Source organism: Cryptotermes secundus, unplaced genomic scaffold (assembly GCF_002891405.2).
Source record: "Cryptotermes secundus unplaced genomic scaffold, Csec_1.0 scaffold17, whole genome shotgun sequence".
NCBI classification, from domain to species: domain Eukaryota; kingdom Metazoa; phylum Arthropoda; class Insecta; order Blattodea; family Kalotermitidae; genus Cryptotermes; species Cryptotermes secundus.
Window position 1 is genome coordinate 741,741 of NW_019729207.1, and position 14,629 is coordinate 756,369.

Here is a 14,629-nt window from a genome sequence, read left to right on the forward strand (position 1 = left end):
TCTGCATAATTCGACCCTGAGGATGGAGGTAGCATGTACCTCTGAAACGTCGGCAACATTGCCCACAGTCACACGGTGTAAAACCCAACGTCACGAGGAAGATGAGAGGAAGGAAGACAGAAGATGTGTGTGAAGGAAACAAGAAAAATAGAAAGAAAGAGAGGGAGGAAGTCACACGGTAAGGGAGAGTGTGCTGTAAAGTGCCTGAACATTGAAGTTACCTCAAGGTGCGGTCTCGGGGGAGGGCAGACGACTCTAGTGTTGCTAGTTGCTGTATTGTTGCCAGTTCCGGTGGCACCTGTTGCCGTATTGTTGCCACTTCCGGTGGCACCTGTTGCTGTATTGTTGCCACTCCCGGTGATCTTGCTCACCAAGCGGTTCAGACCGCTGATGATGTTGGAGCCGAACCCTGCGGAGCTGACTGTCTCATTGCTGCCTGGTGGGTTGACAGAGGCCTGGACCGCGAGCAGGAGGGCGAGGAACGCGACCACTTGCAGCGAAGTCATCTTGGCTACTGGCTCACTTAAAAGTGCCCAGAAGCTGCTGTTGAGGATAACTCTGTTATCGTGCTTATGTGTTGAGTTGAGGATTAAAAGGATATATTGGCTGTTTTGTTGGAATTCATGTCGCAGAATGCTGGAAGTTTTCCTGATTTTGTTGGAATTACACCACTCAGAATGCTGGGAGTTTTCCGGATTTTGTTATTATTATGTCATAGAATGCTGGAAGTTTTCCCCAATTTTTTTTTTTTGAATTTTAGGTCACAATGCTATAAGTTTTCCTGATTTTGTTGGAATTATATATTGCAGAATACTTAAAATTTCCTTAATTTTATTGGAATTACATGACGCAGAATGCTGCAAGTTTTCTTGATTTTCTTGGAATTACACGACTCAGAATGCTGGAAGTTTTCCGGATTTTCTTGGAATTACACGACGCAAAATGATGGAAATTTTCCGGATTTTGTTGTTATTATGTCATAAATGCGGAAGTTTTCCCGATTTTTTAAAATTATATATCACAATGCTGTAAGTTTTCCTGATTTTGTTGGAATTACATGACGCAGAATGCTTAAAATTTTCCTGATTTTATTTGAATTATATGACGCGGAATGCTATAAGTTTCCTTTGTTAGAATTATGTCACAGAATGCTGGAACTTTTCTTGATTTTCTTGGAATTACATGACGCAGAATGCTGGAAGTTTCCCTTGATTTTGTTAGAATTACGGTAATGAGAATGGTTGAAATTTCCGTGAGTTTGGTACTGAATTAGACTACTGTAAACCTGTTGCAACACGAGGTCGTATCTGATATTGGATTTCTGCCCCAAATTTGGCCACTACCACTTCCCCAATCCTTCCCAGTTCCTTATTCACGAATAACATCATCATTCGACGCTATGGACAGAGTATTTAAATAAAATGCAAGTGTATCAGATGAAATAAAATAAATCGAATATTTAGGTCAAAGCTGGAACCAATGAATGGGTTTTGGTAGCACGGTAATGGACTTTGGGTTTCCATAAATGGAGGGAAATGTTTTGAGTAGCTGAACGACTGCTAGTTTCTCAAGAATGGCTATGTTCCCCCGAGTCCGTCGGTAGAAAAGTACACGTCATACGTCGCCTTTATTCACTCAGTAATGCTGCACTTCATATGCCACTGTTGTACTCACTTGCTTCTTCCGGTTGCTACTGTCACTGCACGCTGGTAGTTTTATCGGACGCTGCGGCGGACGTGGAAATCAGCCTATCACATTTCTGCAGTCTCTTGCTGAGAGGCGGATGAATTCGTGGGTGGTTGCTTGGTTGGCGACATACTGCGCTGCGCGGGCATAGGAAGTGGCGAAATGTTACGGAGTATGATATCCTGTGTTCCGTTGCGTGTACGGGACTGGAGGTACCCCGGCCCACATAGCACTAGGAAGCACGGCAACGGCGCTCAGATCTTTAGGTTGAAAGGTAAATCTGACCTTGCAACAGGCCGTGGAGGCCCATAGGGTTGTGAAACATCGAGGCTCCCACATTTTCTAGACAATCGGCTCACAGGTGGCGGTGAGGTTAAGTCAAGCTATCCGTGTAACAGGACTTGGACGCCTATAGGGTTTGAGACGTCGAGGCTCCCACATTTTCTAGACAATCGGCTCACAGGTGGCGGTGAGGTTAAGTCAAGCTATCCGTGTAACAGGACTTGGACGCCTATAGGGTTTGAGACGTCGAGGCTCCCACATTTTCTAGACAATCGGCTCACAGGTGGCGGTGAGGTTAAGTCAAGCTATCCGTGTAACAGGACTTGGACGCCTATAGGGTTTGAGACGTCGAGGCTCCCACATTTTCTAGACAATCGGCTCACAGGTGGCGGTGAGGTTAAGTCAAGCTATCCGTGTAACAGGACTTGGACGCCTATAGGGTTTGAGACGTCGAGGCTCCCACATTTTCTAGACAGTCGGCTCACAGATGGCGGTTAGTTTAAGTAAAGCTGTCCCTTTAACAGGCTGTGGAGGCCCATAGGATTATGAGACGTCGAGGTATCCCTGTAACAGGCCGTGGGGGCCCATAGGGCTGTGAGATGGCGAGGCCCCAACATTTTCTAGACAATCAGCTAACAGATGGCGGTTAGTTTAAGTAAAGCTGTCCCTGTAACAGGCTATGGAGGCCCATAGGATTGTGAGACGCCGAGGTATCCCTGTAACAGGCCGTGGGGGCCCATAGGGTTGTGAGATGGCGAGGCCCCAACATTTTCGAGACAATCAGCTAACAGATGGCGGTGAGGTTAAATAAATCTATTCCTGTAACAGGCCTTGGAGACCCGTAGGGTTGTGAGACGTCGAGGCTCCAACATTTTCTAGACAATCAGCTCACAGATGGTGATGAGGTTAAGTAAAGCTATCCCTGTAACAGGCCGTGGAGGCCCATAGGGTTGTGAGACGTCGAGGTTCCCACATTCTCTCTAGACACTCGGCTCACAGATGGCAGTGAGGTTGTCAGTCTTACGCGCCGGCCACACTGAACAGAGTCATCTGGAGTTACCGCTGTAGTCACCCGCCTTCCCACCAGAGGAGCCGGGATAGCTCAGTCGGTATTCCGACTAAGGGCTGAATGGCCTAGTGGTTGGAGTTCAAGTCCCGGTAGGTGCGAGATTTTTCTTTTCTTCACGTCATCCAGACCGGTTCTGGGGTCCACCCAGCCTCCTAGGCAGTGGGTAGCGTGGAATTTTTCTACGGGAGAAAGTGGCTGGGGCGAGAAGCTGACCACTCACTTCCAACTAGTGCCTAGGTCAAGAATACGTGGATCTACACATCCCCTCCCTCATATGTCTTCATGGCATAGTGGTTAATTCGGTAAGCAGAGGGACTTTCTTTTTTTTTTCTTACCCTCTGGGAGAACGCTGGGATAGCACCTTAATTAGGCCTCCACCGCTGCAGGTACGGAGGTGTAACACAAGGCCTCGGACTTGGGAACGGTAATTTTGAGAAATGTAAGCGGGAATAATCAGCTGAGCGACTGCTAGCTTTGCAGGGATGGCTGTACTGCGTCTCATTTGCTGGCTTATACAGTCCTCGCATAAGCAGGTTTTGTTATAGACGTGATAAGGAACATTGAGGTCCGCGCCCGTCTGTAAGTGCAAAAAACTGACTTTATGTGTAACATGTTTCTCATGTAACCCTTCTACTTCAAATTTATAAAAAGAAAATAAGCCCCCAATTATTTTACAAATTATATTTCAATACTAATTCAGAAAATCAAAATTCCATGGCCCCTGTCTAAGACCTTATAACTCAATTCTGAAATTTATTTAAGCAACATTTAAGTATTCAGTTCCTGCCACAAAGCAAAGACTGTTATGCTCTTTATGAAATTAATTTCAATTTATTCTGAGGGTCATACGACGTGCATACACTGTTTGGTTAAAATGTGGAGTAATTCTAACATATGAAATGGGTGGTATATAAGCAGTAAGGAATTGTGTTTTAAAGTACAGAGTAAGTTCTGAGTTGAAGCCAAAGAAAGCTTTTCTCGAGGCACGCATAAGATCCTTTGATTTTATCGATAGTTTCCGTACAAGTGGAGGAATTGAATCGAGCCGTTACAATGAAAGTTTTCTCATTATTCTTAACTACAGATTTTACTGCTGCTTCTGGGAAGTGGACTCTGGGCCAGGGCAAGAAAATCGAGATGTTTGCGTAGATGGAAGGCCTTTTGGGTGTCTAGTGCAAGCACTTAGTGATGCAGTCACGGCAGGTTGGGTTTAGTTCACAAGAACACGAATCAGAGTTCGGAAAATCGTGTCAGACGTAACTAGACCCTAGTAATTATATTATTTATTTGTCTTCCGGCATGTTTCTGGCTTATGGCCTAACAGCATCGATAACTGGTGTCTTCACTGCAACACTTGAATCTTCTTCCGATGCACCGTGGCCCGTGGGAAGTTCGAAATAGTCACATTTGGCTCCAGAGTCACATTTGTCGACCCCTGCTCTAGGCACTGACACACGGATTCAGCAGCGAGATGTGTCCGTGTTGCGGGTACTCCGCCACCAGGGGATTTCATCGTAGAGGTGCTCGGGTTCCATCCCCGGCCGCAGACTGTTGCTGTTGCTACTCGTGCAGGATGGGGGGATATCGTACTGCAGCTCTAAATACGCTGTAATGAAATGGGCAGGTCATGTAGCAGGTAGTATGAGAAATTTACATAGTGTTTAGTCGAAATACCTGAGTGGCAAAGACCTCTTGGAGAACCTAGGAGTAGATGGTATTCTTCATGGGTACACTGGTTTGTGGATCATGGTGTTTTAAAGCCAATAAAATTAACAGTGAAAGAGGCAGAAGGTAAAAAAAAAAGGTACAGCTATCCCTGTAACAGGCAGTGGAGGCCCATAGGGTTGTGAGACGTCGAGGCTCCCACATTTTCTAGAGAGTCGGCTCACGGATGGCGATGAGGTTAAGTAAAGCTATCCCTGCATCAGGCCGTGGAGGTCCATAGGGTTGTGACACGTCGAGGCTACCACATTTCCTAGACAATCGACTCACAGATGGCGGTGAGGTTGTCAGCCTTACGCGCCGGCCGCCCTTTACCGCCAGGATGATTCCTGGTACTCATTTCTGTTAGAGGCTGAGTCGACCCCAGGGCCATTAGAATTAGGTAAATTGAAAAAAATCCACCTCATCTGGACTCGAACCCGCGATCTTCCTACTTGTAGCGTAGTGCCTCAACCAACTACGCTACCGCATGCCCCATTGTGAAGGAGGTAACTATGAAATATATAACTGTAAAATAAGGCTCCTGATGAGGACCAAAAGAGGTCGAAACATGCTGTGACATATAGGGCTGTTTGTTCTGAGTTAATACATTTGTGTTTAAATTGATTCCTTTGGGTGACGATAAAAAGACAGGCTGGCCCACTGTTAGATTGTAATGCAGAACTACAAGTTTAAGTTGCCCTTGATCGTAATTAGTTTTCTCAGGTGCGTATGACGCTCCCAATACATAGAATGACTGAAAGGAAGCTTTCGTGGCATGATGCACGCTCTATCCTGACATTTTCCTCGGAAGACAGAAGAACTATATATAAAATTTCAGTCAGAATAGACTGTGTCACGACCGAGATTTGAACCCGTCACTCCCAGAATACAAGTCTAGGGCGTTATCCATAGACCGACTTACTGTGTAACCTATTTCATCACCACACCATGAAGACGTATGGGGGACTGGAGGTGTAGCTCTGTGCGTCTAATCTTGGCTCTGTAGACGTGAGATGTCGGCTTTACCCCCGAAGCCTGTGTGAGCTCCAGAGCCGGTCTGGACGTTGTGAAGAAATGTCTCCACAGCTGAGATTCGAAATCACGTTCCTTGGGCATCCATGTGTGGTAGTCCCATGACCCAAGATATCACTGTCAGTATGGTGAGTTTGCTACGGGGAGAACGACCGAGAAATCCGGGCTCTGTTCTCATTGGGGACTAGACCAGCTCAGAGGCTCATCCACCATTCTTTCCAATTGGCAGTGGGACCCTTTTCCCGGGAGAAAAGACGCAGGGGCGTGAAGCTGACCACTCACCCCCATAAGTGTGTGTGTGGAACTATACCTCTGCTCTTCCACACGTCTTAATTGCGTGGTGCTTAATTAAGTACAGGGACAACTTTACCTTCATGCCTCATATGGACATAATGGTGTATAAACTTGTGTTAGTAAGAAGAGATTGGGAGTCTGAATTATGTACTCACCCCTTGCATTGTTGTAGGAGTTACAGGGATGTCCGAAACTGTTGTGGGTTGTCATGGTACTGGACACATCGCCGAAGGACAGCTGGAGTCCATCAGTACGAGGCATATCGTCTGCTCTTATGTCCGTGTCCGGAAATACATGGCGCACTGTAACACATTGAGCATACAGCCAGGACGCGGACAAATGTCCCTTTTTGTTTATATATTTGCATGATATTTGTTTTTTTTTATGGAGAGGAAGATACTGTGACATTTAGACCCATTGCCAAGTAACAGGCGACTGTGCAAGAGCAGTTGCTGGGGAACAGCTATGTGGACACTTTCCCCCTGAAACGAGAGAACACGCAATAATGGAAGAGATGTTTTCTGTGCGGATGGCATAGAAAACGACGCGTCAAACAGTTCTATTACTTTGTGTATTCGTTGCAGCGGGAACGTGTTTACCGAGCCGCTGCCTGGCAACGGTAGGGGGGATACAAATGCAGAAACACAGAATAATGGGGTGGATTTATGAAGTGCGCTGGGGAGATGGGCTCAGGTGTCATGATACACTCGTACATACCAGGTTTCATAAAAATTGGTTCAGGCATTCGAAAATCGATAAGGATACACAGACAGACAGCGAGCTAATCGCATAAGACTGCTTTTTCAGAACAAGGAAAGTAGGCTAATGAGAAGGGGCGAAACTGAGCACGTTGCTATAGGGGTAACACTCTAAGACTTTTGTTGGGAGTTGCTCGGTTCGATTATCGGCCAAATCGTCAGCTGTTCTGACTGACGTTTGTCGTGGTTTTCTTCAGTACATGCAGGCAAATGCTGGGATAATGCCTCAGTTAAGCTACTACCACTTCCTTCCGGATCCTTTCCAGTTCGTCTGTCATTCTGTCATTCGACAGTATATTTACATTCCGGCTGCTGACGCTGGCGTAAAATCAGACGCAGAAGCGAAGGAAACTCCGCAGAGAACAGAAAGTTTGACGCTTGGATAGAGTAACTCACGTGGAAGCGTCGTGACGTCCTGCGTATAATTATACGCGCGTGGTCCAGACGTGGCCTGTTGCTGCTTCCGGACAGACGCCATCTCATTTTCAGCTACCGCCATTTTGGCTTTGTTTCTGCGATGCGACACTAACACCGTAGTCACCGTGGCCATAATGATGAGCGTGAGTGCCACCCCTCCGGCCACGCTTGCGCTCGACACCAGGTTCCAAACACCACTTCCGGTTCCCTCGTTCCCGTCTTCTTCCATTCTTCCCGACAGCAACCCGTCGGAGACGACAATGATTGGTCTACGCGCGGGACGAACATTCTGGTTCGCGTTCTCCGTCACTGTAGTTCCAGGCTCTTCAATCGGCCGGTCAGTATCCTCGAGTTTTATTGTTTCAGGCTCCTCGACTTGTTCAGAGACATCCACATCGTCACTTTGATGATCGGGCAGTGACGTGATGCTTCCTAACGAACTGTTATGAACTTCTTCAGGAATTTCTGTTTTTGCTCCCATATCTGCAAGGAAGGAAGGCATGGAAGTAATTGTGCTTGTAAGGGCTCTCTCATCAGTGAAATGAATGCGTTTGTCTGTGTTTTCAAGTGTTTGAGGAGCGCTATGACCTGTTTGCTGGAAAATTTTTGCAGTATAGGCACTGTCCTTAGCTTCATTTTCCTTAGCATCGGCTGTCTGTGTCACCGCAGGCCTGGCGGTTGTGTGAATCTCTGGAGGTGCGGTTATGTGACGGTTCGACTCGTGATCCTCTCTCCTGGCTTCGCCTAATCTGCAGTCCCCCGTCACGTGATCACAGATGGCGCTCTCGTCACTGTCGCCAGTTTCACAGTTGCACTCTTTCAGACATGCGTGGCCGTAGGTTCCCTTGGGACAGGTAACGTCACATCTGTAACGGAATCACATATCAATATTAAGGGTCAAAACGGATCAGTTATTGATGTTTTTATCGGTAGATAACGCCTTTTGTCCTTATTTTATAAAGTTATCTTGCTTGTAAACGCCGTCCTGCTTCGATCTCCCACGAATTATCGGCTTAAGATTTCATTAAATTAACTCCAAATTGATCTGTGCGCCGAATTTTCGGGCTTAGAGATCGAATCTCGGACCTTTGACAGTTCTTTCAGAAAGCGCCCAGTGACCACAGGTAACCAGAGATCTCCTGTCTTTCGACGAGACATGGGAGATGGGCCATTTTAAAAAGCGTGTTTCTGTTTTTATTTTTATTTTGTGTATAAGTGCTGAGGGTGTCGCAACCATAACTGCTGACGATCCCTGTTAAGACACTCGCTTATTTTTTAATGGTTTAAATGTTTCATAACGTTGCTTAATATCCCTTTATTGGTTTCATAATATAATAATGGTATTGTACCATAGTAAAGATAAAAAATGTAAAGCTATCGCTGTAACAGGCCGTGAAGGCCCATAGGGTTGTGAAACGTCGAGGTTCCCACATTTTCTAGACAAGTGGCTCACAGATGGCAGTGAGGTCAGCATTACGCGCCGGCCGCCCTTTCCCCCAGGAAGATTCCTGATACTCACTTCTGTTAGAGGCTGAGTCGACACCAGGGCCATATTTGCGGGTGGAAGGATTAGGCCAATTGAAAAATCCAATGATATCAGAAATCGAACCCGCGACCTTCCCGCTTGTCTGAACCAACTACGCTACTGCGTGCCCCCAGTGATACAACAGTAAGGGTAAAATATGTATAGAGCCACATTTTTCTTAACCTCGGCACTAATTGGAGATGAGTGGTAATTTTCATGCCCCCGGGAAGGAGCCCCGGTACCCATTGGATAGGAAACTGGGCGGGCCCCAGAGCCGGTCCGGATGACGTGGTGATGAAATAATTCTTGACAGTACTGTACTGTGCACTGTACAGACGAGTAACACGCCGTGTCCTCACACGAGTTGCAAAGTGCATTGATGTTGATGGTGGATTTTTCGAAAATGTATTGTGTTAGGTAAACTGTACCAGCTTTGTCCCTTGAACAATGAATACCGGTATTAGAAACAGCACGCAATATCTCTTTCTTATCAACAATTTTGGAACTGTACAATGAAACAGCTGTATCTCGGAAATCGTTCGGAATGGGACACATGCACGAAGGGCGTTCCGTATATAATGCCTCCTATTTTTTTGTGTTAATATGTAACGACTGACCTGGATGTTGGTGGTGTTGTAGTAAAGGTTGAACCTTCCCGCCAATGTACTGTTAGTTTGGTTGTCGTGCGACAGATAGCGACAGCAGAGCGGTCTACCAAAATGGTGTCTGACATAGAAGTGAGTATGAAAGAGAAATGTGTTATTGAATTTCTCACTGCCGAACAAATTACACCCATTGACATCCATCGACGCTTTCTGTATCTGTAGTAGTTTTAATTAAAAAAATAGGCATTATATACCGAATGCTCCTCACACATATACAATTTTTCTTCTTTGGTGAGAATGACCGATACTATGACTTAGAATACTGACCTTTCCTCCTGGGACACTCTGTATAGGTTTTATAACACAAAAACACTGCGTATGTATTACAAAGACCAAACGGTTGATGGTGTTTCACGTAAGAATCGCTGTGCATTGTGAGAAACACACGAAACAAAGATACAGGATGTAAGCAGAATACAGGTTCTTTTTACTGGCGGTTGTCAGTCATACTGTATCTATGTTTCGTGTGCCCATGTACCAAGTAGTGATTCCATATGACGTGTGAGTGACTTACAGGGAGCCCCTCCAACCGTCGGTGCACTTGCAGTCTCCGCTGATGTGGTTGCAGGTGGCTGCGTTCCGGCACTGGCACTGTAGTCCACAGGCTGGGCCCCACAGACCTTCGGGGCACTCTGATGTGGCATGCAACAGAGTCCGACTTTCTTACTTTAGAGTGGCACATCCATAACTTGGTTGTCGTTAATTCACAAAACATAAATGGTAAAGCTATCCCTATCACTGGCCGTGGACGCCCAGAGGTTTGTGAGACGTCGAGGCTCCCACATTTTCTAGACAGTCGGCTAACAGATGGCGGTGAGGTTAAGTAAAGCTATCCCTGTAACAGGCTGTGGTGGCCCATAGGGTTGTGAGACGTCGAGGCTCCCACATTTTCTAGACAGTCGGCTCACAGATGGCGGTGAGGTTAAGTAAAGCTATCCTTGTAACAGGCCGTGGTGGCCCATAGAGTAGTGAGACGTCGAGGCTCCCATATTTTCTAGACAGTCGGCTAACAGATTGCGGTGAGGTTAAATAAAGCTATCCTTGTAACAGGCCGTGGTGGCCCATACGGTTGTGAGACGTCGAGGCTCCCACATTTTCTAGACAGTCGGCTCACAGATGGCGGTGAGGTTAAGAAAAACTATCCCTGTAACAGGCTGTGGTGGCCCATAGGGTTGTGAGACGTCGAGGCTCCCACATTTTCTAGACAGTCGGCTCACAGATGGCGGCGAGGTTAAGTAAAGCTATCCAAATAACTGGCCGTGGAGGCCCAGAGGTTTGTGAGACGTCGAGGCTCCCACATTTTCTAGACAGTCGGCTCACAGCTGGCGGTGAGGTTAAGTAAAACTATCCCTGTAACAGGCTGTGGAGGCCCATACGGTTGTGAGACGTCGAGGCTCCCACATTTTCTAGACAGTCGGCTCACAGCTGGCGGTGAGGTTAAGTAAAACTATCCCTGTAACAGGCTGTGGAGGCCCATACGGTTGTGAGACGTCGAGGCTGCCATATTTTCTAGACAATCGGCTCACAGATGGCGGTGAGATTGTCAGCCTTACGCGCCGGCCGTTCTTTACTCCCCAGGTAGATTTCTGGTACTCATTAGTGTTGGAGGCTGAGTCGATCCCAGGGCCATAGCGTGGCTGGAAGGATTAGGTAAATTGAAAAATCCAATGATCTCATCAGGAATCGAACCCTCGACATGCCTACTCGTAGCATAGTGCCTCAACCAACTACGCTACCACGTACACCTCAGTTGACTTATCTACCTTCCTAACTTTCATGTATCTTTTAAAGTATGTTACTCTTCTGTGAACAGAATTTTTCGTTTTTTCATCCGGATTATCCGACATCCTGATTAACTAACCGAATTAGCGAGGGTTTATTATTGTAATGTGTATGGAAATGTGTAAATCTGAATTCTGTTGACACGTCCAGACTTCTTGTCTTCAAGTGTTCGCAGTCTGCCCCTACATTTTGACTCGATTTTCGGGGTTGATCCGCCTCGTATGTGCAAGGCTTTTCAGCGTTTCGAAATACGTTTTAATCGCCATCTTCACGGTGAATGAAACGTGGTGCTATCCAGTGGTAAAGGTCCACAAGCTTAAGAAGAAGGCCTGGAGGAAAAGGGGGTGGGACCAGACTATATTCGGCTTGCACACATCCTAAGGGCTGAAGCTGTGTTCGTTTGCTTCATCGGCTTTCACCTCCTCGGTCCAAATATTCTCAACACCCTGCTCTCAAACAACGTCAGTCTAGGTTCGTCACATAATGTCAGAGAACATGTTTCACATGCATACAGAACCACATGCGAAATTAAAATTCTAATTTTTAGTGTCATAACATAAATACGTAAAGTAATTCGCGCACTGGAAGGAATTCTACAGGGTCACCGTCAGAGCAGTGCAGAGTTTATATTGAGAATTTCATGATCTGTAAAGAGTCGAAACATACCTCCCCCTTCCGCCCTCTGTGGGGTCATGAAAGTAATTTTTCTTTGGACAAGAGCCCTTTGTTGATCCCTATCCTGAGCGAGATGAATATAGTCCGCACCTTCACATCATATTTCTTCTGAAGTTCCATTTTAATATTATTCCCTCACCTACTGCTTGATCTCCCAAGCATTTCTTCCCTTCACATATTCAGAATAATACCATGCAAGCATTTTTCACGTCCCCATGTACGAGTATGCTATATATCTCACTGATCCCTTACCGATGTCACAGCGGTCGCCCGTATAGCCAGGCTCGCAGGAGCAAGTGTCTGGGGTGGCGCAGACGCCGTGCAGACATCCCTTACACACGGGGAGGCATTGCGTCTCCGTCCAGTCCAATGCATATCCTGCACAGCAGACATCCACCACTCGCTCCCGGACCTCCGTCTGAAAGACATCGGACACAGACGTAACCAACATTGGCCGGAGCGTGATGCTAACTGCTCCCCGTAATCTGCTTATGAGGTTTAGAATGGTGCGGTACTTATTAAGCACAGGGACAACTTTACTTTTCACTTCTTTCCTTTTCAGGCCTGGCAGTTACCTCCACAAGGTTTAAGATTAGCAGCAACTGAATATCAAGACGCTAATGTAAGCGACATTTTTATTTTTGTTACCAGTAGATATTACTTGGGCACTTAAGCTTATATCTATATGTGCTTCATAGGTCACTCCCACTCTTCGCGTTTGAGCCACTCGGACAGTTCTCAGGGTTTGAGACTAGTTCCGGCGAAAGTTTAAGACTAGCTCTGGCAAGATTTTGAGACTAGCTCCGGTGAAAGTTTGAGCCTAACTCTGGCAAGATTTTGAGACTAGCTCTTTCGAAATTTTGAGACTAGCACATTCGAAATTTTGAGACTAACTCTGGCGAGATTTTGAGACTAGCTCCGGTGAAAGTTTGAGACTAACTCTGGCAAGATTTTGCCGCCACCTCCGGCGAAAGTTTGAAACTAACTCTGGCAAGATTTTGCCGCCACCTCCGGCGAAAGTTTGAAACTAACTCTGGCAAGATTTTGCCGCCACCTCCGGCGAAAGTTTGAAACTAACTCTGGCAAGATTTTGCCGCCACCTCCGGCGAAAGTTTGAAACTAACTATGGCAAGATTTTGCCGCCAGCTCCGGCGAAAGTTTGAGACTAGCTCTCGTAAGATTTGAACCTGGTTGTGCCAAAATTTGTCTAGCTTTGGCAGGAGTTTGAGACCATCTATGGCCAAGTTTTTAACGTAGCTGTTCCAGAAGTTTGAGCCTATCTGTGGCAGGAGTTTGCTACTCTGTGGCAAGGTTTTGAAATTAGCTCAGCAAAGGTGCCAGACAATAAGTTTCCATGCTTATCCTGCCACCCGAAGAAGGAAACAGAAACAGTTTCCAAAACGCCACAGTTTGAGGAACCACCAGTGCCCGAGGTTTCAGGAGAAGGGTCGAGAAGTCAGGGGGTCTGGAACTGAGGGTGTTGTGTGCCACTGACCTGAATCTTGATTCTGTCTCTCATCTCGACCTTGTACTTGGTGCAGCGAGGTGGTACCTTTAGGCACCACGTGTAGGTCTTGACGTGCACAGGCTCCTTCACCGTTACCCGCAAAGTGACAGTATACCTGGAGAGAACACACACATGTCAGGAAGCCGTGCAGCTTGGAACATCCGGTCGCAGAAGAAATGTTAATCATATTAAGAAGCAAATTGACTCCATGGATCTGAACCGTTTTTGAGAAGCTGACAGTTGTGTAACTATTCAAGAACTTCATAGCATTTTATGGAACCCGAAGGTTTTCATTGCCGTGTTCACAAGAGCCCCCCACTGGTCCCTATCCTTAGCCACATCAATCCAATCCATACCATCTCATCTCTAAGATCCATTTTAACATTATCCACCCAGTTACATGTTTGTCTTCCTAGTAGTGTATTCTGGCTTTCCCACCAATATCCTACATGCATTCCTCTTCTCCCCCATTCGTACTACATGCGCTGCCCACCTCATTCTCCTTGACTTGATCATTCTAATTATACTTGTACAAGAGTACAAGTTATGAAGCTCCTCATTATGCAGTTTTCTCCAGCCTGCCGTCACTTCATCTCTCCTCGGTCCAAATATTCTCCTGTTCTCAAACACCCTCAGTCTGTGTTCCTCCCTTAATGTCAGATACCAAGTTTCACACCCATACAGAACCACAGGAAAAATTATAGTTTTGTATAGCTAATATTAAAATGGATCTTAAAATAAACGGGACCCACACAAGCATGAGGGGTATAGTCCCAAGCCACAATAATATGAAGATATTATTGTGGCTTGGCATGTATCAGATCCCATATGGGATGGGATCTGATATATTACGACATTTCGGAAGAACCTGCTGCCCCATTCTCAAGGTCAATGGATGCGGAGGCTCCTCCGAAGCTTCGGTAAATATCTACCAGACTGCACGGCGTCCTTTTCCAGAAGGCAGTAACGTTTATAGTCGCCGCCTCCGAGCAGGTTCGCATAGCGATAACGCTGTAGATTCGCTTTAGAGAGGTGCTTGGTTCGGATCTCGGCGGAACACCGGCTATCTTGACTGAGGTTTATCATGGTTTTCTGCAGTCCCTCCAGACAAATGCCTGGACAGTACCCACAGCCCCTTCCTTCTACATTCTTTTCGACTCATCATTCAGCTGGCATCATGCTTGCACGCGACGCTATATGGTCCAGCGTCGTAAGACAACCCTCCTCCTCCTC

At 46.4% G+C, this 14,629-nt stretch overlaps 1 protein-coding gene across 1 annotated transcript in view; it reads right to left on the bottom strand.

Annotated features, from left to right (window-relative positions):
• Positions 1 to 14,629, bottom strand: part of LOC111865331 — a 36,568-nt gene that overhangs the window by 13,504 nt on the left and 8,435 nt on the right. Inside the window, exons 3-9 of the mRNA XM_033751781.1 lie at positions 13,385 to 13,511; positions 12,142 to 12,307; positions 9,947 to 10,064; positions 7,222 to 8,108; positions 6,223 to 6,369; positions 4,499 to 4,643; positions 222 to 648 (exon numbers count right to left, since the gene is read on the bottom strand). Coding sequence (XP_033607672.1) covers positions 222 to 648; positions 4,499 to 4,643; positions 6,223 to 6,369; positions 7,222 to 8,108; positions 9,947 to 10,064; positions 12,142 to 12,307; positions 13,385 to 13,511 — 2,017 coding nt within the window. The remainder of the gene's footprint in view (positions 1 to 221; positions 649 to 4,498; positions 4,644 to 6,222; positions 6,370 to 7,221; positions 8,109 to 9,946; positions 10,065 to 12,141; positions 12,308 to 13,384; positions 13,512 to 14,629) is intronic.